We start from the raw sequence: 23,396 nt of genomic DNA on the forward strand, positions 1-23,396 counted from the left end.
ATTTGAGGAGGTGCACAAAGCAAATATAAAAGGATGAGGAATATGAAAGGAACAAACACACTATTGGTTGGGTTGAATAGACATGTACTCTACAAAATTAAATTAAAATAAACGTAAAAGCTTTTACTGAATTGTATCTTTGTCAGTCTAAAACATCCCTTTCAGTAAATCCTCTGGTAGACAGTAGGCCTAAATATAGACAAATTATGAATAGCTGGAATAAAAGTCCTAATCCCATGTTTGTCAATATGAAGGAAGAAACCTTCGGCATATTTACATTACTAACGACTAAAACTAAAGCTATAGGCCTCCCTTTACCATTACAGGCTTAATATTGTTTCTACATTCTGAATTAGAAAACTCCATAACATTCATTTCTTTTGAAGGCCTGTTGCTATAGCTCGCATTCATAGTATGATGATCTATTCAATATAATATGCATCAGCAGTATAAACGTGTATTTGCATGTTGCACTTTTTGGTAGCAGCCAAAAAATTTGCTTTTGCTGTAAACGAATGGTCCTATTCTGTGCCACAGCAGTATTGTTACATTGTCTAGATTTCATTTCCAAAACATCTTGTTACTGGAAATTATAGCGGAAAAACGAAATGGAAACCGCACCTGTTCTAACCAAGTGTCACATTTAAAACATCTCATTAGATCATGTGTTCTTGTTTGGTTCATTTCAAATAGCAGACAATAGTGAAAGGATATAGTTTATTTGGTCGTGTGCCTTTCAGAACGCAAAGAGCAGTGTCCCCTGGCGTCAAAAGGTAAAACTGCATATTATGTTATAATGTAAAGGCTACAATATGGTTACAGTAATAAGGCTCTTGACTTGTAAGGCCAACAAGAGGAGGCACAAAGCCAAATGCAGCCCATGCCATTTCCTTTTGATTGGCTCATATCCAAATGTTAATTGATCATTTCAAATGAATAGAACATCAGCAAATATGGGGAACCCCCACTGTTGCCGAATTGTAGACAGTGTTATATGCTTTTTCTGTGCAATTGTGATTTCGAGAAACCTAACTCGTTTTCTCATCAATATAAATTAAATAAATAGGATTTATATCCAAACAGCTCTAGTTTATTATGTCTACAAAGGAAAAATAAATAAAAATATATTTTCTCTAAACTCAGTAATTCCAATAAATAGGCTGCTATACATAGACATTGGACACTGGACTGATGCACATAGACATTCTGTTTCCAAAACAGATTTACGCTCGTGAAGGGGAGCATCATGGATTCAGTTTTCACGCACGACATGTCTTCATTTTCTTGCCCACGAGATCTATTCTGACTCGTCATTTCTGGCTCATATTCTGCATTTCTTCCCATATCCAAATCAAATCTCTTTCGTTTTATGGCTTGTCAAGCCACCAATTTATTGAAGTAAAAGAAGGAGGTCAGCGCGCGCCTGGAGGGCTGAAGGGGCAGCTGCTCTCGCGCTGACCAGCTCCCCGTCACACCTCCCTGTATTTCTAAGGGCATTCTTTAGTGAGTAATTAATAGGAAATAATGGCGTTGCCAGAGGTGCCACACCACTTTCCAGAATGTCACGGTGTAAGGAATGAGGACTCTCTATCTTCACTACATTATTATTTTTTTGTTATTGTAAATGGCACATTAGCTGCTGAAACGTGCTATTGGAATTGACATCAGCCACGCTTGCCTGGTTCATAGCAGTCAGTTTGCAGAACATATTTCACTGAGGGAAGAGGACGAATCTGTCAACAACACACTATATCTGGCGTGTAAATTTCCCTTTCTTATAATGCAACTAACAATATTGCAGCCTTACTCAACCTTTTCATGCAATATGTAGGCTATTTTGTGAAGTTTATCTCTGGATAGTAGCCTAAACAAAGATATACTGTATTGAAGTATCCACCTAAAATAATGTATAAGGCAGTGTAGGCCTATAAAAGGCTATCTGAATAGCTCAGGAAAATCACTGATATGCCTATGTTTGAAAATACCACATTTATATAATTAAGAACAAATGTATAATTCTTGCAAATGTATAATTTTTGCATAGTCCTATAATTGCACCATAACGCACTTGTCCGCCCAATTAGCAGAAACAATTATGATAACTCTGGCCCTAATTATGTCTCAATTTAACGCTGGCGAGCTCTAGCTAGTCTATAATTCAGTAATTAAAATGCTCTGTGGCCCTGTGCCTTTAGGGCAGCGCGTGATTAGGACCTGTCAGCCGCTGAACTGAACCGAACCAGTGGAGCGTGTTCAGTAACATGACCCGCTATTGTTAAACCTTGTCAACATATTAACCTGACTATTCCCTACAGTCATCATGAACTGAATTGGTACATTAGATACAGATGGATGGAGAGAAAAAGGGAAGAGAAAAAGGGATGTTATAATTGAAAAACAGTTGGCATTTTATTATCCAAGAATAGAGCGTTAATGAGGGAGTCTTTTTTTTTACCGCATCTCAGTTGACGCCCCAACTCCCGCGCGCACACCTCCAGATTAAAAATGTCCAATTTAAAGTAATTTACTGTGAAAAAATAAAAGTATTCCTCGTTAACCTTCATTGATGTGTCAAATATGCAAATAAAAGTTACTTTATTTTAATAAATCGTTATTTCCCACACATCAAATTACAAGGGAATTTGAAACAACTATCACATATGTAATTTATGATGGCACATAGGCTATATTTACTTTTATTATACAATTGAATTTGAGAGTATTGAAGCCTGGTTCTATTTTGTATGTGTACATGATATGGCATTGCAAAACAGCATGGTCCATTGAATATTGTCTTCATTTAATATTTGTCAGCAGGAAAGACATAATGGCATTTGACAAGAGATCAAGCATATTTTTGGAGGACCAAAATGGTGCAACCCAAGCAGTTTTTATCCTTGTCAAAATGTATTGATTTCTGTGCTTTTGTAGGGTGGTTGATGTCTTCCCTAGTCCTTAGCTGGTCAGTGGGAGAAGCTGACCATTCATATAACAAATGTTGTGGGGAAAATAAGTTCACCCATTATACACCAAGGACTGGTCCCATGGGTCACATTGAAAACATTGTATTTTCGAAGTGTTTTAATTCAGTTCTAGGTCAATTATACACTATGGTATGTTCAGCTATAGTCTAAATAAAACATACAATTCTACTCCAAACTATTATTGAAATGTATATCAGCACTTAGTCTATTAAATAATTAATAGTATAGGCTGCTAATGCATTTGCAACACTTTGTGTGTGTTCTCAAAACCACCAGGCCTGTCCTCAACAGCAAAACGTTCCCATCATTTGTATATTTTCATAAATAATAAGAACCATTCAAACATATTCTTTAAAAATATATATAATTTCCTATACTATTTAACCCACTGGTGTATGCTGATCTTTCCAGGGGTATATGTAGCTTTAGTAAAGTGTCAGGACAGGCCAGGGGTATAGGAGGAGCAGGGGCGTTTCTATGATTTAAAGACATTGGGGGCTTAGCCAAAAGCCAGGAGGGTCTGGGGGCATCCTCCCCCAGCAAAAAAAATTAAATAATTTCAACAGCTAAATGCATGAATTTGGTGCACTTTGAGATGAACATTGAGAGATTAAAACATTGTGAGATTAGATGTTTTTCAGGTAACTTGCACCTTCCCACCTGCCATAGCAGACACTGCCAGTACTAAATTACAGTAGCTACTGTGGGTCTCTCTACTCTGGAACACTCTCTACTCTGGAACACATACATCTACAGTGTGCACCTCCATACCACTCAACAACTCTAAACATAGACTCTGACCTGTCCAATGAGCCAAACTGATTAAAGAATCCCACAGTACCCAAACACCCTCACACTCTCACATGCACACACTGTGCAGTAGATAGAATCCCTAGAGCAGCTTTAAATGATATAGTCTACTGTGTGCTCACCCCTCCTCTGCCACTCCATTGCTTTCTCTGTGTCGCTCTTGTCTTCCCTCTTCTGTTGCTGTCTCTTTTGTCTACCCTCCTCTCTCATCCTGTCCTGGTTGTAAAAAGTGTAAAGTTAAACAATTGTTTTAATAGTAATTTCACAGGCTGCACAGTATTTAATAGAGCCAAGACTACATGGAACTCTCTGCCACCCCAGGTAACTAAAGCTAGCAATAAAACCATATTCAAAAAACAAATAAAATAACGCCTTAAGGCTCAACGGGGACTGTGAAGAGACACAGATATTTTTTATATATTTTGTATTGTAATTTGCACTGTATTATGTATTGGATTTTTTTAGGTGGGTGGCCTTGCACGAGCCTTGGCTTGTGCGAGCCGGAATGGCTCATAGGGCAGGAGCCATCTCCTGTTTCTGAAGCGTGAGGCAGAGGCAGGAGATTATGTAGTGTTATGTATATTATGTAGGTTATGTATAGTATATTATGTATTTTATTTGGTGTGTTTTGCTTCCTGTTTGTGTAACAGTGTTGCTTCCGTCCCTCTCCTCGCCCCTACCGAAGGTCCCTGGTTCAAGCCCAGGTAGGGGCGAGGAGAGGGACGGAAGCGACACTGTTAAATTTGGACCCCAGGAAGAGTAGCCGCTGCCTTGGCAGTAGCTAATTTGGGATCCCAATAAATACTAAATATTAAAAATATGTGATCACAGGATTTTATGTGAAGTTAATGTGGTAACATGTGACAACATGTGAAAACATGATCTCATATTAAATAAATGTGACATGGGGATGCAACATTTCAACATGTGATACCATGAAACTACACGTGACAACATTTGACCAGGTATCAAACGTGAATTTGTATTTTCTTAACTGGAAACCATTTGTCAGTAAGTTATTGTAAAATTCCCAATAACTTCCAGGCAACTGGCTGCCACTAGCAATACATGCCAATAACCTACTGTGCATTCACTAACTCTTCTGTTGACAAACATTACTTGCTAATTGGCAGCATACTGTAGCAGCGGTGGCCTATCAGAATATTGCAGGCGTGGATTATTGTAGGTGTAGCTTTCAGCTAGCTCTTTTTGGTCTCCCATGAGAGGAAATGTCATCCCAGTTAATGTGCTGTGTTGTATTCTGTTTATGAACATTTAGCTTGTACACTGCCAGTTCTCCAGCCTTGTTAAAACTTGACATAAGTGCATGTGATAGCAAACAGCCATACAATATGTAATTTATAGCTAGTCATTGTAATACTCACTAAGCTGCCACAACATCAGCTCAGTGAGTGACGGGTGAGATACAGTAAGTTACTGTGAAATTCACAACAACCGACCTGCAGCTAGTTGACAGCAAGTTTTTCAAAATTAAACATTCATTTTCTGTGAACCAGCTGCCATTAAGCCACTGGAAAATGCTCACTAACCTCTTAACAGCGCAGCTCTTAATTGTGACAAGTTCTTACAAAGACTGCAGAATTGACAGTGTCAAAAGAGGTGCCCAACATTCATCAACATAATGATAAACCACTTAAACTCGTACATTTCCACTGAGAGTTGGCACAAATACAACATATTTCACACCATGCCCCCTAAATTTGCCAATGAGCTCGAGCCAGCACAATGCCACCACCTACATTTAAAAGTGCAGTAATGATTGTACCTTATATTAATATATTGTGTAAAATGTTTTACCATTATACTAGATTATCCACACATGCACCCTAAAAGGTACCGACCAGTACCATGTGAATTCCTATGTGTACCTCTGAAGGTACCTTATGTGTACGTTTGACCTTTTTGTAAAGCAGGGAACAACATTGTACCGTAACCATACTCTTATTTTTGAGAGTGTTTGTATATACAGTATGTTCTTGGCAACAAATAAGCATCTGGTGGCCCTGCTGAGATATGAATGCACTCCAGACCAGAAGGTTGCAAGTTCAAATCCTGAGAGCATTAATGTCAACTGTCCCTGAGCTACCAGTTGCCCCTACACTTTGAATTTCTGGCTGTTCTGCACTATCCACCTCATTTACTGCTCCTGCTCAACCTGCTTGCTTTTTGCCTCTCTTTCAGAAAGAGTGACAGGCGTTTTGCTGAGTGATGACATTGACATCTAATCGGAGTTGTAGGGGTGGGGTCAAGTGAGAGGTCCACTTCTTGCAGTGCCTGCTACTGCCTATCGCAGTATAGTGGATTGTTTATTTTTGTCATACAAAATGTCTCAGTAAATTATTTATTTTTCAATACTGCATAGCGCAAGTGATCCGTGGTTATGGAAACTAATGTCAGACATACAGCCTGAAATTGTATTCATATATATATATATATATATATATATATATATATATATATATATATATATATATATATATATTGAACAAAAATATGAACGCAACATGCAACAATTTCAAAGATTTTGCTGAGCTACAGTTCATATAAGGAAATCAGTCAATTTAAATAAATTCATTAGGCCCTAATCTATGGATTTCACATGACTGGGCAGGGGCGCAGCCATTGGTGGGCTTGGGAGGGCATAGGTCCACCCACTTGGGAGCCAGGCCGACCCACTGGGGAGCCAGGCCCAGCCAATCTGAATGAGTCTTTCCACACAAAAGGGCTGACGATCCCACAGGTAATGAAGCCAGATGTGGAGGTCCTGGGCTGGCATGGTTACACGTGGTCTGCGGTTGTGAAACTGGTTGGACGTACTGCCAAATTCTCTAAAACGACATTGGAGTCGGCTAATGGTAGAGAAATGAACATAAAATTCTCTGGCAAAGCTCTGGTGGACATCCCTGCAGTCAGCATGCCAATTGCACGCTCCCTCAAAACTTGAGACATCTGTGGCATTGTGTTGTGGCCTTTTATTGTCCCCAGCACAAGGTGCACCTGTGTAATGATCATGCTGTTTAATCAGCTTCTTGATATGTCAAACCTGTCAGGTGGATGAATTATCTTGGCAAAGGAGAAATGCTCACTATCAGGAATGTAAACAAATTTGTGCACAACATTTTAGAGAAATACGCTTTTTGTGCGTATCAGAAATGTCTGGCCTCTTTTATTTCAGCTCATTAAACATGGGACCAACACTTTACATGTTGCGTTTATATTTCTGTTCATTGTATATATATATATAAATATTTTTATTTATTTTTACCATCAAAAGGTTTGGGGCTGGACCAAAAACATCAGTGGCTGAAGCCCTGGAAGCTCAGGCCTAATGACAGCACAATCAGTGCACCTGGGTTTCCTTTCCTTTGGTGTATCCAGAGGTAAATTATTAAAGGGAGGATAAAAGCGTGAGTGGTGGGGAAACGAGACAGTCAGACAGACAAACAGACAGACAGATGACAGTGGCTGAGGCAGACAGGCTGGGAATCCTGCCCCCCCCCCCAACGGCCCCCCGCCGTGTGGTGGGCTCTCACACCCGGCCTCCTCGGACGGCCGCTTGAAGTGCAAATCTGTGTTCCAAGAACTTCCAACTTCTTCCTGGTGTCTGTCAGCATCTTTTCCTCTTGTCCGCAGAGCGGGCGATGGGAAGCCTCCCAAATGGCACCCTATTCCCTGTATAGAGCACTACTTTTGGCGCATAGGATTTTGGAATAGGGTGCCATTTGGGACATAACCATGGAGTTGGTGGCCCTCGCCCAGCCGCCTCAACCCTGTACCGCCCCAGTAACGGGATCATTGACAGGCCAGTGACACTGCCCAAACAGACAATGGAAACCTATTGATTTTTCACTCTTTTTTTTTTTTTTTTGTACAGGAAGCGGTGGACAGTGGTCCCTGGGTTGGCACTTCAGAACAACCAGCCAGAACAGAAAGAGAGAGAAGGACGTGATCAATGGATTTGAACTCTGGATCTCAACTGCTGCTACAGACAATAAGGTGGGTGAAAAAAGCCAGGCCGACAGACAAGTGCCATCAGTCAATCACCCAGTTTCTCATGGTGCAGTGATAGGCTGGTTCTCAAATGACACCCTATTCCTTACATCCATAGGGCTCCGGCTCTGGTCAAAGGTAGTGCACTATATAGGTAATAGGGTCCCACTGGGCACACACTGGTTGAATCAACTTTGTTTCCACGTCATTTTAATGAAATTACATTGAACCAACATGGAATAGACGTTGAATTGACAACTGTGCTCAGTGGGGTGCCATTTGCGATGTAGACGTAGTCTACTGGTCCACCTGAAACACCTTAACACACACTAACCTTCTCGGAGTGGGTGGGAGCTTCCCTTTAGATCCCCTACTGCAGTCTCACACAGTATCACATACACTCCTAATGTGCCAGAGGGTTTTTTTAATTACCTCCTAAGGCTCTCCTATTAAAATTAAACAACTTGTCTAGTTGCTTATACTTTCTGGAGAGACTAATATTAACAAATAAAATACAGTGATGATTCAAGGCAAATGCTGTTGCTAGTCTCTCATTTTACAATGCTAACTCATTACTATTCACTGGTTCTGGTTAAATGCAGCTAGCCCCTCTCTACTCCAGGTGGTATAGGGGAATCAGACGTTTATATACAGTTTTAATAGAGTATTAATCTCCAGAGAGGGGTGTCCTTGATTCTCAGGCCCTAATAATAACCATGCTCTGGTCTACTACTAGCTACCACTGGACCATTATGGCAGATGGCCAGTGTGGCTCGTACCATGTAACACATTTCTTTATGTCTCTCTCTCGCTCTCTCTCCTGGCTGCCAGTGAAATAATAAAACCCCACTCCTGGTCATGGCTGGCTCAATCTCATTATAATCTCTCTCTGGTTTTTATTCATGGTGCCCCTTGGGATGCTGTCTGCCCGCGACGTGGCTCCCAACCTCCGCAGAGAACATCTTTTGAAACAGCCAGGAGACCTAATGAAGTCACAGAGTGGCACAATTATTTCCCTGAGAAGGAGAATTAATGTACTTGAGAATCCCCTCCGGAGGAACATGATGACAATTGGTTTGTACAGCTTTGATCATCCTGTTTTAAATACGGACCAGGATAAACTGCAGGGTTGGCCCCCTGTGCCATGGGTTGGTTTCTAGCAGACGTCGGGTGCGTCTCAACTGGCACCTTATTCCCTATATATAGTGCACTACTTTTTCACTGGTCAAATTTAATAGGAACTCTATGGTCACACCAACCAAACGTTATACTCACAAAAGCTAAAAACAAAAGGCGAGAATGGTAGGTTATATAAAATCAGTGTATATTTATTTTGTACAGCCACAACATTATAGACCGAGTTAGCAGGATTTGTTAGGGGTTGAGAAACTAATCATTGTAAAAAGTAAAAAGCATGAATAATTGTAAATAGTACATTTTAAAAAGGCCAATTTAACTATTTTATTTCAGCTAGTTCTTGCTATATTTACTACAGAAAGCTGAACGGATACATGGTATATATAGCCTTCTTCCTTTTAATCATCCAAAATGAAGTATGGATGTTAAACCAACCAGACATTATTACAGTACATTCACATCTCTCAGACATCCTCTAGTGTTGTCTAGATGAATAAAACATGTGTATTTTACTTAGCATAATACAATATCTAACTGGAAGTTTCAGCACCATGGAACTGTGATTTACATTCTAACTTGATTTGGATTAAAAGGTTCCTAGTCCTTTCATTGGACTGTAAAATCAATTTCAGAAGGGATAGGTAAGTTATCCATAATAATATTAGAAATAGTGCTTGGCGGTGTTGAATCATCAAAGAACAGTACAAAACAATGTGCTTCATTAACTAGGACTAATAAATGCCTTAAAGCAATAATTCACCACTATCTCAGCCTTTCTTCATATTTTGTCTTACCTCTAAATGTTATGGAAAGAAACTAGCTTCAATCCACTGCTTCTGCATGTTTATTTGGCAAGGTTAGCAAATTGGCAAAGGTTGATAGCCAAACCAACAAACAAAGCAGTGGATTGAAGCAACTCCTCCTCCATAAACCACTTTTGAGATAAATGTGTATATTGCATGATATTGATGAGCTACTCAGCTTACACTCTACAAGAATCCAGTGACCCAACGTTCAAACTTGTTGAATATTTCAGTAAATAAACTATAATATTGGTCTTAGAGATAAATCACAAGAAAACATGTTTTCTTTGCTTGATTAACATACAATGAGAACATATCGCAATTACAATTACGTCAGAACAAGACAAATAGGAAATAGTTAACATGAAAGTTAGGGAGGAAGCAGATATTGTGTCCATTCATACAGTATTGGCAGTTCTAATTTGTGATATGAATGATTGACCCTGTATTCTGATTATGGCTCCTATAGGCTACAGTTAAAGTAATGGACAAAGCATTTATCATTTACAAAATGCTGAGGTGTCAGTTGTCTCATTTGGTAATGGGTTCAAAGTTCTGACTGACTGCTAAACAGTGCAAAGAAGGAAGCAAGAAGACACATTGTTGCAAGATGGCAAGATTATCTGCAGGTAAAACTTCACCTAACCATAGTAGAGTAGAAGAGGTTACAGACTGCAAATATTAGTTTAGAAAAGTTGAGATACAAGGTTCTGAACTAACCACCGTTCTAGCTTCAGCAATTGTTGGCAAAGTACAATTATTTGTTTCTGTACATATAAGTAACAAGATCCATCATCTACACTACAGTATAGAGAAATGTCTTATAAAATAGAGGGAAGGGCTAGTATGTGCGTATTAAGAAAAACATATATAGCTTTATAATATTTGTATCTATCTATCTATCTATCTATCTATCTATCTATCTATCTATCTATCTATCTTTATATCTATCTATATTTATATGTATCTAACCATATTTACATGTGCAGGATAAAGATCTAAAGGGATACAGTGAAAAAGTGTAAACAACTCTCTAGCTCAGGATGCCACTGGAAGAAGCTCTGGAAAGGGCGTGGCCGTGTGCTGCTCCAGGCTTGGGTGCTCATTGGACGAGGGGTGTGCATGGTGCAAGGGATGCTCATCATGGAGCTCAAGGTGCTTGTGGGTTTTGGGTTGCTCATTGGGCAAGGTGGGCCCATGGGGCAAGGGGGGCTCCTGCTGGGGCAAGGGGTGATCATGAGGAGAGGGGTGTTCCAAGCAGGGGTGCTCATGTTGCTTCTGGGGCGTGGGGTGCTCATTGGACGTTGGGTGCTCCCGACAGGGGTGCTGCTGGGGGGGCAAGGAGGGCGTCTCTTTGTGTAGTCCCAGGACCTCCACCATGCCAGCTCCTGTGCGAGGGACACTGGTGTGCATGAGGTGCCTTTGTAAGTGCCTGAGCCAATCCTCCTGGATGGACAGAGGACCCTGGAAGACAAGGTCACAGAATCTGCATAGGAGAGAGAGAGTAAAGTTAGGTTAGGTTAGGTTAGGTTATGTTAGGCTAGGCTAGGTTAGGTTTGCATACATATGGATACTTTTTAGCATCTGAGCTGGCAATCCTTTTCCTGTACCGGTGTACAATATATTTTAGAACCGATGCATGACCATTTCACAATATTAAAGGGGCAATCCGTAATTTCTTTGTGCCTTGTGGCCACAGAGTGAAATGCACAACAAATCAAGATGCCAACAAAAACAGGGAGGGGACAGAGAAGCTTGTTGTGGTCCTATATACCTGCAGGTGAGTCTGTACATCTCCTCAACAGCACATGGGAGAGCTGAGAACAGTGTGTTCTTTGGTCCAGCCCTCAACCTAGGCTTCTTCAGTATACAGGAATAGGCTGAAAGACACAGACCATCTCATTACAGGCCAAGTCAGTACAGACCATCTCATTACAGGCCAAGTCAGTACAGACCAACTCATTACATACCAACTTAGTACAGACAACTCCATGCAACATAACAGACTGATTGACACCAGGACAGAGAGAGTCACAGGCTGTGTCCCAATGGGGGCCCTGGTCAAAAGTAGTGCATTATACAGTACATTTGGAAAGTATTCAGACCCCTTGACTTTTTCCACATTTTGTTACGTTACAGCCTTATTCTAAAACGTTTTTTTTTTTTTTTTATGCTCCTCATCAATCTATACACAATACCCCATAATGACAAAGCGAAAACAGGTTTTTATACATTTTTGCAAAACATAAATAACTTTTTTACATAAATATTCAGACCCTTTGCTATGAGACTCGAAATTGAGCTCAGGTGCATCCTGTTTCCATTGATCATCCTTGAGATGTTTCTACAACTTGATTGGAGTACACCTGTGGTAAATTCAATTGTTTGGAGATGATTTGGAAAGGCACACACCTGTCTATATAAGGTCCCACTGTTGACAGTGCATGTCAGAGCAAAAACCAAGCCATGAGGTCGAAGGAATTGTCCGTAGAGCTCAGAGACAGGATTGTGTTGAGGCACAGATCTGGGGAAGGGTACCAAAAAAATTCTGCAGCATTGAAGGTCCCCAAGAACACAGTGGCCTCCATCATTCTTAAATGGAAGAAGTTTGGAACCACCAAGACTCTTCCTAGAGCTGGCCGCCCGGCCAAACTGAGCAATCGGGGGAGAAGGCCCTTGGTCAGGGAGGTGACCAAGAATCCGATGGTCACTCTGACAGAGCTCCAGAGTTCCTCTGTGGAGATGGGAGAACCATCCAGAAGGACAACCATCTCTGCAGCACTCCACCAATCAGGCCTTTATGGTAGAGTGGCCAGACGGAAGCTACTCCTCAGTAAAAGGCACATGACATCCCGCTTGGAGTTTGTCAAAAGGCACCTAAAGGACTCTTAGACCATGAGAAACAAGATTATCTGGTCTGATGAAACCAAGATTGAACTCTTTGGTCTGAATGCCAAGCATCACATCTGGAGGAAACCTGGCACCATCCCTACGGTGAAGCATGGTGGTGGCAGAATCATGCTGTGGGGATGTTTTTCAGCTGCAGGGACTGGGAGACTAGTCAGGATCGAGGGACAGATGAACGGAGCAAAGTACAGAGAGATCCTTGATGAAAACCTGCTCCAGAGCGCTCAGGACCTCAGACTGGGGCAAAAGTTCACCTTACAATAGGACAACGACCCTAAGCACACAGCCAAGACAGCGCAGGAATGGCTTCGGGACAAGTCTCTGAATGTCCTTGATTGGCCCAGCCAGAGCCCGGACTTGAACCCGATCGAACATCTCTGGAGAGACCTGAAAATAGATGTGCAGCAATGCTCCCAATCCAACCTGACAGAGCTTGAGAGGAGAATGGGAGAAACTCCTCAAATAAAGGTGTGCCAAGCTTGTAGCGTCATAACCAAGAAGATTCAAGGCTGTAATCGCTGCCAAAGGTGCTTCAACAAAGTACTGAGTAAAGGGTCTGAATAGTTATGTAAATGTGAAATTTCTAAAAAACTGTTTTTGTTTTGTCATCATGGGTATTGTGTGTAAATTGATGAGGGAAAAAAACTATTTCATCCATTTTAGAATAAGGCTGTAACGTAACAAAATGTGGAAAATGTCAAGGGGTCTGAATATTTTCCGAATGCACTGTATAGGGAATAGGGCACCATTTGGGACACAATGTTCTGTACATGTTCTACAAGGTACATCCAACACTGTAATTTCAGAAAGGTGCCTTTATGTTCTTGACTTTTGTGACCAGGCTTACGGAACTTACTTGTTCCTTCTAACATGGCAACCCTCTTCCTGCGTGCGTAAGCGCGAAGATGATTGGACAGGCTAACAGCACTGGGAAATGTTGTGTTACAGTGAATGCAAATCTTCTTATTAGATTCATTTCTCTCTGGAAAGTGAGAGAAACATTGAAAGAGAGAAAAATCAAAAGAAAGCAAAGCACACAGAAGTTCAGTTCAAAACTTTAAATATGTTCCAGAAGCTCATTGACAACACTTTTCTTGCAAGGAGAACGTCTTTGAACAAGTGTCAAGAGTGTAGCATCTAATCAAAATGCCTCCGGATAACCATGCTCTGTTTGTTTCTAACTTCATTAACAGTTATCTTCCATTAGAGACACTTTGTTTGGATGCTGCCCACTTTTAAAAATAGTTCAACTTCTACACACATTACATCTAAATTAATTGCTGCTTGGGTTTCAGGGTCTTTGAGAAATAAAATCTGGAGGTGAGTTGAGGTGACTGTAAGGGAAGAATCTGAAGAAATATAAGAAATATGACTACAGAGTACATAGATGAACATGAAGTAAAAGTGCTATTCCCTGAGTGCCATCACCTCTCCCTCCATCTGTTTTCATATTGTAAAGATCTGTTTTGCACTCAGCAGTTGGAGACGTGTTGTTGAGAGTAATGTTTATCACAATCTAAGGACTCCAGGGTGCCTATTTTCACCTGTAGCAGAAGATTCACGCAGGGTTCGGAACAATTTGGGGTTTTAAAATGTGATTTAGGCTATGACAAGAAATTCATACTGTGCTGATTGTGTCAATATTGCACATGAATTACAATGGTTTGGCATGGCACTGCAGGCTACATCTAGAGCATGTTAAATCGTAAAAGCGTTAGATTATGAAAGGTCTCTTCGAACACCTGTTAAAACAGATTTGATTGGATAACAAGCCCACACCTAGTTTCTATGCAGGCTGTCCTGAAGCTACTGGCAGTTGTGTGAAAACAATAGCGACAGCTTCCCATTCATTTCACACCTAATAGGTGAAAAAACATCTGCTACATAGGTGTTTTTTAACCATGACAAGCTACTAAAGGTTCTTTAAATGACCTGTAAATTGTTTGCAACAATTTGTGTTAAATCTCCATTTAACATAACACTGATTACAGCAATATGGTGTAGAAGCATTAGTTAGATGGTTAAAACTGAATGCGTGAGTCGTTCTATTTTGCCTTTAAGGTTTCAGCTTTCAGCTATACCGTAAAAAGTAACTATGACATACAACACTGTCAGCCACAGAAAGGGCAATCACTAGAATTCAGACAGACAACTAAAAAAATCCCTATCTGATTTAAACTCTTTATTAATCATTCTCCATAACGGGAACTCTTATTTGGACAGACATTAAACAAAGGTGTGTAAACACAGCTGATGTGCTTCCAGAGCCACATCAAAAGGACGTGACAGTTTTTTTTATTTCAATTTCAAAGCCCCTTTGGTGACAATCATTATTTTTGTGTGCGTTACAATAATTACATTGACTGTGAACTTTTCTCTTTTTATGTTAATTTTTTTTATCCCACTCCATTTGATTGAAATGTTGTGATTTAACATGAGCTTCTGTAAACAATGAATCGCTGTATAGTTAGTAAAACATACAACACAGCTATGGAACAAGACAAGTTTGTGTTTAATTAAAGCAAGCTGATACTGTAATTGGTGCACAAGTCACATATTATCTTAATCTGTATCATTGCACTCTATAAAACTATTACAAAGAACACCTAAAAGAATCACACTTATCTGCAAAGGACTAAACTGATCAATCTGAAAAGAACAGACCGCCGACTCAGTTTAGCTAATAACGCTGTGTGTCACTTCTATCCATCATCTATCTGCCTTAACTGGCTTTTTGTCTTCTTTGATTCTACATCAGTTGAAACAGACTGATCATATGTCATATATGTTTTGCCATCACAAAGGGGGCCTTGTTGCGCTACAATAATCATTACCATCAAAAATATATAATTGTTGGGTTGGGGGTTGCTAAAGATACATGTAAAAAGTCCTTTTCAACTTTACCATGATGTCACCAATTTTGAAATTGTACAATCTCAACCTCTTTTTCAGTTCTGAAAGTGCTCCAAAATGCTGATATTCTGATGTGTATATTAATGATTTGTGAGGCTGCTTACCATGGGCCCAGTGTGTTTCCAGGTTGCTGGCCTGTTGGTTCTGTCTCTCCTCAACCCTCTCTTTGGTCACAGTAAAGTGCTTCCTATCTGCATCATCCTTGTCCAACTTCCTCTTCCTCAGCAGCTCGCCTAAAGTGCTTCGAGAAGGTTCACTGATACCTCGTATCTGTAATAATAATAATAATACATAATACATTTTATTTGCACCTTTCAAGATATCCAAAGAGACTTACAGAGTAAAATAAAATAAAAATATTAAATATAAACAAATCATCGTATTTGTCACATGCGGCGAATACAACTGGTGTAGACATTACCGTGAAATGCTTGCTTACGAGCCCTTCCCAACAATAAAGAGTTAAACATAAACAAAAAATTAAAAAAATAGAAACTACATAACCAAAACTAAAAGTTAATCACACAAAAGAGCATAGCATCAATACAGCACAACAACGGTACCACTATGCTCTTCCTCTCAGGAAAGAACTCCTCTCTCTCAACTCCCTCCTGCCTGGGTGTAGTTGCACTGGGCCCCCATGGAGTGGGAATGCCATTCTGGCCCAGCTGGCAGCCATGTTGGATCTTCACTGGGATCCCTGTGGGTGTTAGGAAGAGCCCGTCGCTGCCAATGAACTTCTGGGAGATGATTGGTCGAGAGAGGAACTGCTTCCTGTTCAGTTTTCAAATAAAACACAACAATGATATAGCCAGAGAGATACATGAAAAAGTACAATAACATAAAAGTAGACTAAATGAAAAATCTATACAAATTCTATTCGGAAAGTATTCAGACCCCTTGACTTTTTCCACATTTTCTTACATTTCAGCCTTATTCTAAAATTGATTGTTTAAAAAAAATCCTTATCAATCTAAACACAATAGCCCATAATGACAAAGGAAAAACAAGTTTTTAGAAATATTTACAAGTTTATATGAAATACAATAAAAACACGGAAATATCACATTTACATAAGTATTCAGACCCTTTACTCTGTACTTTGTTGAAGCACATTTGGCAACGATTACAGCCTCGAGTCTTCTTGGGTATGACAGTACAAGCTTGGCACACCTGTATTTGGGGAGTTTCTCCCATTCTTCTCTGCAGATCTGTCAGGTTGAATGGCGAGCGTCGCTGCACAGCTATTTTCAGGTCTCTCTAGAGATGTTTGATCAGGTTCAAGTCCGGGCTCTGGCTCTGGGGTGCGTGCCCAGCCCCCTCCTGTACTCCCTGTTCACCCATGACTGTGTGGCCAAGCACGCCTCCAACTCAATCATCAAGTTTGCAGACAACACAACAGTAGTAGGCCTGATTACCAACATTGACGAGACCGCCTACAGGGGTGAGGGCCCTGGCGGAGTGGTGCCAGGAAAATAACCTCTCCCTCAACGTCAACAAAACGAAGGAGCTGATCGTTGACTTCAGGAAACAGCAGAGGGAGCACGCCCCTATCCACCGTAGGGATGGTGCCAGGTTTCCTCCAAACGTGATGCTTGGCATTCAGGCCAAAGAGTTCAATCTTGGTTTCATCAGACCAGATAATCTTGTTTCTCATGGTCAGAGTCCTTTAGGTGCCTTTTGGCAAACTCCAAGTGGCCTGTCATGTGCCTTTTACTGAGGAGTGGCTTCCGTCTGGCCACTCTACCATAAAGGCCTGATTGGTGGAGTGCTGCAGAGATGATTGTCCTTCTGGAAGGTTCTCCCATCTCCACAGAGGAAATCTGGAGCTCTGTCAGAGTGATCATCGGGTCCTTGGTCACCTCCCTGACCAAGGCCCTTCTCCCCCAATTGCTCTGTTTGGTCGGGCAGCCAGCTCTAGGAAGAGTCTAGGTGGTTCCAAACTTCTTTCATTTAAGAATGATGGAGGACACTGTGTTCTTGGGGACCTTCAATGCTGCAGGCATTTTTTGGTACCCTTCCCCAAAACTGTGCCTCGACACAATCCTGTCTCGAAGCTCTACGGACAATTCCTTCGACCTCATGGCTTGGTTTTTGCTCTGACATGTACTGTCAACTGTGGGACCTTATATAGACAGGTGTGTGCCTTTTCCCAAATCATTTCCAATCAATTGAATTTACCACAGGTGGACCCAATCAAGTTGTAGAAACATCTCAAGGATGATCAATGGAAACAGGATGCACCTGAGCTCAATTTCAAGTGTCATAGCAATGGGTCTGAATACTTAAGAAAATAAGGTATTTCTGTTTATTATTTTTAATACATTTCCAAAAACCTGTTTTCGCTTTGTCATTATGGGACATTGTGTGTAGATTGATGAGAAAAATAAATAATTTAATCAATTATATTTTAGGCTGTAACGTAACAAAATGTGGAAAAAGTGAAGGGGTCTGAATACTTTCCGAATGCACTGTATATATTTTTTTATATTTTTATTTAACCTTTATTTAACCAGGTAAGCCATTTGAGAACAAGTTCTCATTTACAACTGCGACCTGGCCAAGATAAAGCAAAGCAGTGCGATTAAAAACAACAACAACACAGAGTTACATATGGAATAAAAAAAACGTACAGTCAATAACACAGTAGAAAATCTATATACAGTGTGTGCAAATGTAGTAAGTTATGGAGGTAAGGCAATAAATAGGCCATAGTGCAAAATAATTACAATATAGTATTAACACTGCAGTAGTCCCCTGTAGCTCAGTTGGTAGAGCATGGCGCTTGCAACGCCAGGGTTGTTGGTTCGTTTCCCACGGGGGGCCAGTAACGATGTATGCACTCACTATCTGTAAGTCGCTCTGGATAAGAGCGATTGCTAAATGACTAAAATGTAAAATGTGATAGATGTGCAGAAGATGATGTGCAAATAGAGATACTGGGGTGCAAATGAGCAAAATAAATAAGAACATAAATAACAATATGGGGATGAGGTAGTTGGGTGGGCTAATTACAGATGGGCTGTGTACAGGTGCAGTGATCGGTAAGCTGCTCTGACAGCAGATAGTGAGGGAGATAAGTGTCTCCAGCTTCAGAGATTTTTGCAGTTCGTTCCAGTCATTTGCAGCAGAGAACTGGAAGGAATGGCGGCCAAAGGAGGTGTTGGCTTTGGGGATGACCAGTGAGATATACCTGCTGGAATGCATACTACGGGTGGGTGTTGCTATGGTGACCAATGAGCTAAGATAAGGCAGGGATTTGCCTAGAAGTGATTTATAGATGACCTGGAGCCAGTGGGTTTGGCGACGAATATGTAGTGAGGGCCAGCCAACGAGAGCGTACAGGTCACAATGGTGGGTAGTATATGGGGCTTTGGTGACAAAACGGATGGCACTGTGATAGACTACATCCAATTTGCTGAGTAGAGTGTTGGAAGCTATTTTGTAAATGACATCGCCGAAGTCAAGGATCGGTAGGATAGTCAGTTTTACGAGGGCATGTTTAGCAGCATGAGTGAAGGAGGCTTTGTTGTGAAATAGGAAGCCGATTCTAGATTTAACTTTGGATTGGAGATGCTTAATGTGAGTCTGGAAGGAGAGTTTACGGTCTAACCAGACACCTAGATATTTGTAGTTGTCCACATATTCTAAGTCAGACCCGCCGAGAGTACTGATTCTAGTCGGGCGGGCGGGTGCAAGCAGCATTCGATTGAAGAGCATGCATTTAGTTTTACTAGCGTTTAAGAGCAGTTGGAGGCTACGGAAGGAGTGATGTATGGCATTGAAGCTCGTTTGGAGGTTTGTTAACACAGTGTCCAATGAAGGGCCAGATGTATACAAAATGGTGTCGTCTGCGTAGAGGTGGATCTGAGAGTCACCAGCAGCAAGAGCGACATCATTGATATACACAGAGAATAGTCAGCCCGGGAATTGAACCCTGTGGCACCCCCATAGAGATTGCCAGAGGTCCAGACAACAGGCCCTCCGATTTGACACGTTGAACTCTATCTGAGAAGTAGTTGGTGAACCAGTACACTGAGTGTACAAAACATTAGGAACACGTGCTCTTTCCATGACATAGACAGATCAGCTGAATCCAGGTGAAAGCTATGATCCCTTATTGATGTCACCTGTTAAATCCACTCCAATCAGTGTAGATGAAGGGGAGGAGAAAGGTTGAAGAAGGATTTTTAAGCCTTGCGACAATTGAGACATGGATTGTGTATGTGTGCCATTCTTTGGGTGAATGGGAAAAACAAAAGATTTAAGTGCCTTTGAACAGGGTATGGTAGTAGGTGCCAGGTGCACCGCTTTGAGTGTGTCAAGAACTGCAATGCTGCTGGGTTTTTCACGCTCAACAGTTTCCGGTGTGTATCAAGAATAGCCCACCACCCAAGGGACATCCAGCCAATGGCAGGCCAGTGGTCGAAAACGGGTCATTGATGAAAGAGGACAAAGGAGGCTGACACGAATTGTGGAGATTAAAAGATGGGCTACCGTTAACTGACAGTCCAGGACAACATTGGTGCCCAAAGACCCATTAAAGAATGCACAACTCGTCGTACCTTGACACAAATGGGGTATGGCAGCCGACGATCTTACAGAGAAACTGTGGTTGCAGTGGGCTAAGGAATAAAAACACTGGACACTGGAGAATTGGAAAAACATTGCCTGGTCTGATGAATCCCGGTTCCTGCTGTTTCATGCTGACGGGAGGACTAGGGTATGGAGAAAACCACAGGAGTACATGCATCCATCATGCTGCGTGTCAACATTGCAGGGTGGTGGTGGTGTGATGGTGTGGGGTGTCTTTTCATGGCACACATTGGGACCCTTGATAAAAGTGGAGCAATGTTTAAATGCCACAGGATATCTGAACATCAATGCCAATAAGGTGCATCCCTTCATTGCAGTAGTGTATCCATCTGCAAATTGATTTTCTTTGCAGGATAATGCCCCTTGCCACAAAGCTAGGATTGTCCAGGCATGGTTCCACGAACATGACAGTGAAGTCAGATACTGCAGTGGCCTGCCCAGTCACCAGATATCAATCCAATTGAGCATCTTTGGGATGAGACGGAACGAGATATTCGGAGTAGAGATCAGAAATACAGTGTAGACATTGTTAATGTTGTAAATGGCTATTGTAGCTGGAAACTGCTGATTTTTAATGGAATATCTACAGAGGCGTACAGAAGCCCATTATCAGCAACCAACAGTCCTGTGTTCCAATGGCACGTTGTGTTTGCTAATCCAAGTTTATAATTTTTAAAGGCTAATTGATCACTAGAAAACCCTTTTGCAATTATGTTAGCACAGCTGAAAACTGTTGTGCTGATTAAAGAAGCAATAAAACTGGCACCTCACAGGTCCTCAACTGGCAGCTTCATTAAATAGTACCCGCAAAACACCAGTCTCAACGTCAACAGTGAAGAGGCGACTACGGGATGCTGACCTTCTAGGCAGAGTTGCAAAGAAAAAGCCATATCTCAGACTGCCCATCTTAATCTTTTCTTTTTATTGGCCAGTCTGAGATATGGCTTTTTCTTTGCAACTCTGCCTAGAAGGTCAGCATCCCGGAGTCGCCTCTTCACTGTTGACGTTAAGACTGGCGTTTTGCGGGTACTATTTAATGAAGCTGCCAGTTGAGGACTTGTGAGGCGCCTGTTTCTCAAACTAGACTCTCTAATGTATTTGTCCTCTTGATCAGTTGTGCATGGGGCATCCCACTCCTCTTTCTATTCTGGTTAGAGCCAGTTCACGCTGTTCTGTGAAGGGAGTAGTACACAGCGTTGTACGAGATCTTCAGTTTCTTGGTAATTTCTCGCATGGAATAGCCTTCATTTCTCAGAACAAGAATATCAGTCTGTCCCTGATGTTTTTCCTGGAGAGATGTGGCTTCCTCGCTGCCCTTCTTGACACCATGCCATCCTCCAAAAGTCTTTGCCTCACTGTGCGTGCAGATGCACTCACACCTGCCTGCTGCCATTCCTGAGCAAGCTCTGCACTGGTGGTGCCCTGATCCTGCAGCTTAATCAACTTTAGGAGATGGTCCTGGCGCTTGCTGGACTTTCTTGGGCGCCCTGACGGCTTCTTCACAACAATTTAACCTCTCTCCTTGAAGTTCTTGATGATCCGATAAATGGTTGATTTAGGTGCAATCTTACTAGCAGCAATATCCTTGCCTGTGAAGCCCTTTTTGTACAAAGCAATGATGACGGCACGTGTTTCCTTGCAGCTAACCATGGTTAACAGAGGAAGAACAATGATTTCAAGCACCACCCTCCTTTTAAAGCTTCCAGTCTGTTATTCTAACTCAATCAGCATGACAGAGTGATCTCCAGTCTTGTCCTTGTCAACACTCTCACCTGTGTTAACGAGAGAATCACTGACATGATGTCAGCTGGTCCTTTTGTGGCAGGGCTGAAATGCAGTGGAAATGTTTTTTGGGGATTATGTTCATTTTCATGGCAAAGAGGGACTTTGCAATTAATTGCAATTCATCTGCTCACTCTTCATGACATTCTGGAGTATATGCAAATTGACATAATCAAAACTGAGGCAGTAGACTTTGTGAAAATTAGTTTTGTTGTCATTCTCAAAACTTTGACCACGACTATATATACACATACATATATACAGTACCAGTCAAAAGTTTGGACACACCTACTCATTAAAGGACTTTTATTTATTTATTTTCACTATTTTCTACATTGTAGAATAATAGTGAAGACATCAAAACTATGAAATAAAACATATGTAATCATGTAGTAACCAAAAAAAGTGTTAAACATATCAAAATAATTGTATATTTTATATTCTTCAAAGTAGCCACCCTTTGCCTTGATGACAGCTTTGCACACTCTTGGCATTCTCTCAACCAGCTTCATGAGGTAGTCACCTGGAATGCATTTCAATTAACAGGTATGCCTTGTTAAAAGTACATTTGTGGAATTTCTTTCCTTCTTAATGCGTTTGAGCCAATCAGTTGTGTTGTGACAAGGTAGGGGTAGTATACAGAAGATAGCCCTATTTGGTAAAAGACCAAGTCCATATTATGGCAAGAACAGCTCAAATAAGCAAAGAGAAATGACAGTGCATCATTACTTTAAGACATGAAGGTCAGTCAATACGGAACATTTCAAGAACTTTGAAAGTTTCTTTAAGTGCAGTCGCAAAAACCATCAAGAGCTATGATGAAACTGGCTCTCATGAGGACCCAGAGTTACCGCTGCTGAGGAGGATAAGTTCATTAGAGTTAACTGCACCTCAGATTGCAGCCCAAATAAATGCTTCACAGAGTTCAAGTAACATACACATCTCAACATCAACTGTTCAGAAGAGACTGCGTGAATCAGTCCTTCATGGTCGATTGCTGCAAAGAAACCACTACTAAAGGACACCAATAAGAAGAAGAGACTTGCTTGGGCCAAGAAACACAAGCAATGGACAAATTTGAGATTTTTGGTTCCAACCGCTGTGTCTTTGTGAGACGCAGAGTAGGTGAACGGATGATCTCCGCATGTGTGGCTCCCACAGTGAAGCATGGAGGAGGAGGTGTGATGGTGTGGGGGTGCTTTGCTGGTGACACTGTCCGTGATTTATTTAGAATTCAAGGCACACTAAACCAGCATGGCTACCACAGCATTCTGCAGCAATACGCCATCCCATTTGTTTTGCGCTTAGTGGGACTATCATTTGTTTTTCAACAGGACAATGACCCAAAACACACCTCCAGGCTGTGTAAGGGCTATTTGACCAAGAAGGAGAGTGATGGAGTGCTGCATCAGATGACCTGGACTCCACAATCACCCGACCTCAACCCAATTGA

The 23,396-nt window shown here is 41.3% G+C and overlaps 1 protein-coding gene across 1 annotated transcript in view; it reads right to left on the minus strand.

Moving 5' to 3' along the window:
- Window positions 1-9,107: 9,107 nt before the first annotated feature.
- Window positions 9,108-23,396, minus strand: part of LOC311148945 (zinc finger protein 644-like) — a 46,460-nt gene continuing 32,171 nt past the window's right edge. The window contains exons 5-9 of the mRNA XM_084185985.1: window positions 16,129-16,339; window positions 15,670-15,835; window positions 13,509-13,634; window positions 11,520-11,625; window positions 9,108-11,231 (exon numbers count right to left, since the gene is read on the minus strand). Of these exons, the coding sequence (XP_084042111.1) occupies window positions 10,784-11,231; window positions 11,520-11,625; window positions 13,509-13,634; window positions 15,670-15,835; window positions 16,129-16,339 (1,057 nt within the window). The 3' untranslated portion in view covers window positions 9,108-10,783. The remainder of the gene's footprint in view (window positions 11,232-11,519; window positions 11,626-13,508; window positions 13,635-15,669; window positions 15,836-16,128; window positions 16,340-23,396) is intronic.

Source organism: Coregonus lavaretus, assembly GCF_964263955.1.
Source record: "Coregonus lavaretus genome assembly, chromosome: 21".
NCBI lineage: Eukaryota > Metazoa > Chordata > Actinopteri > Salmoniformes > Salmonidae > Coregonus > Coregonus lavaretus.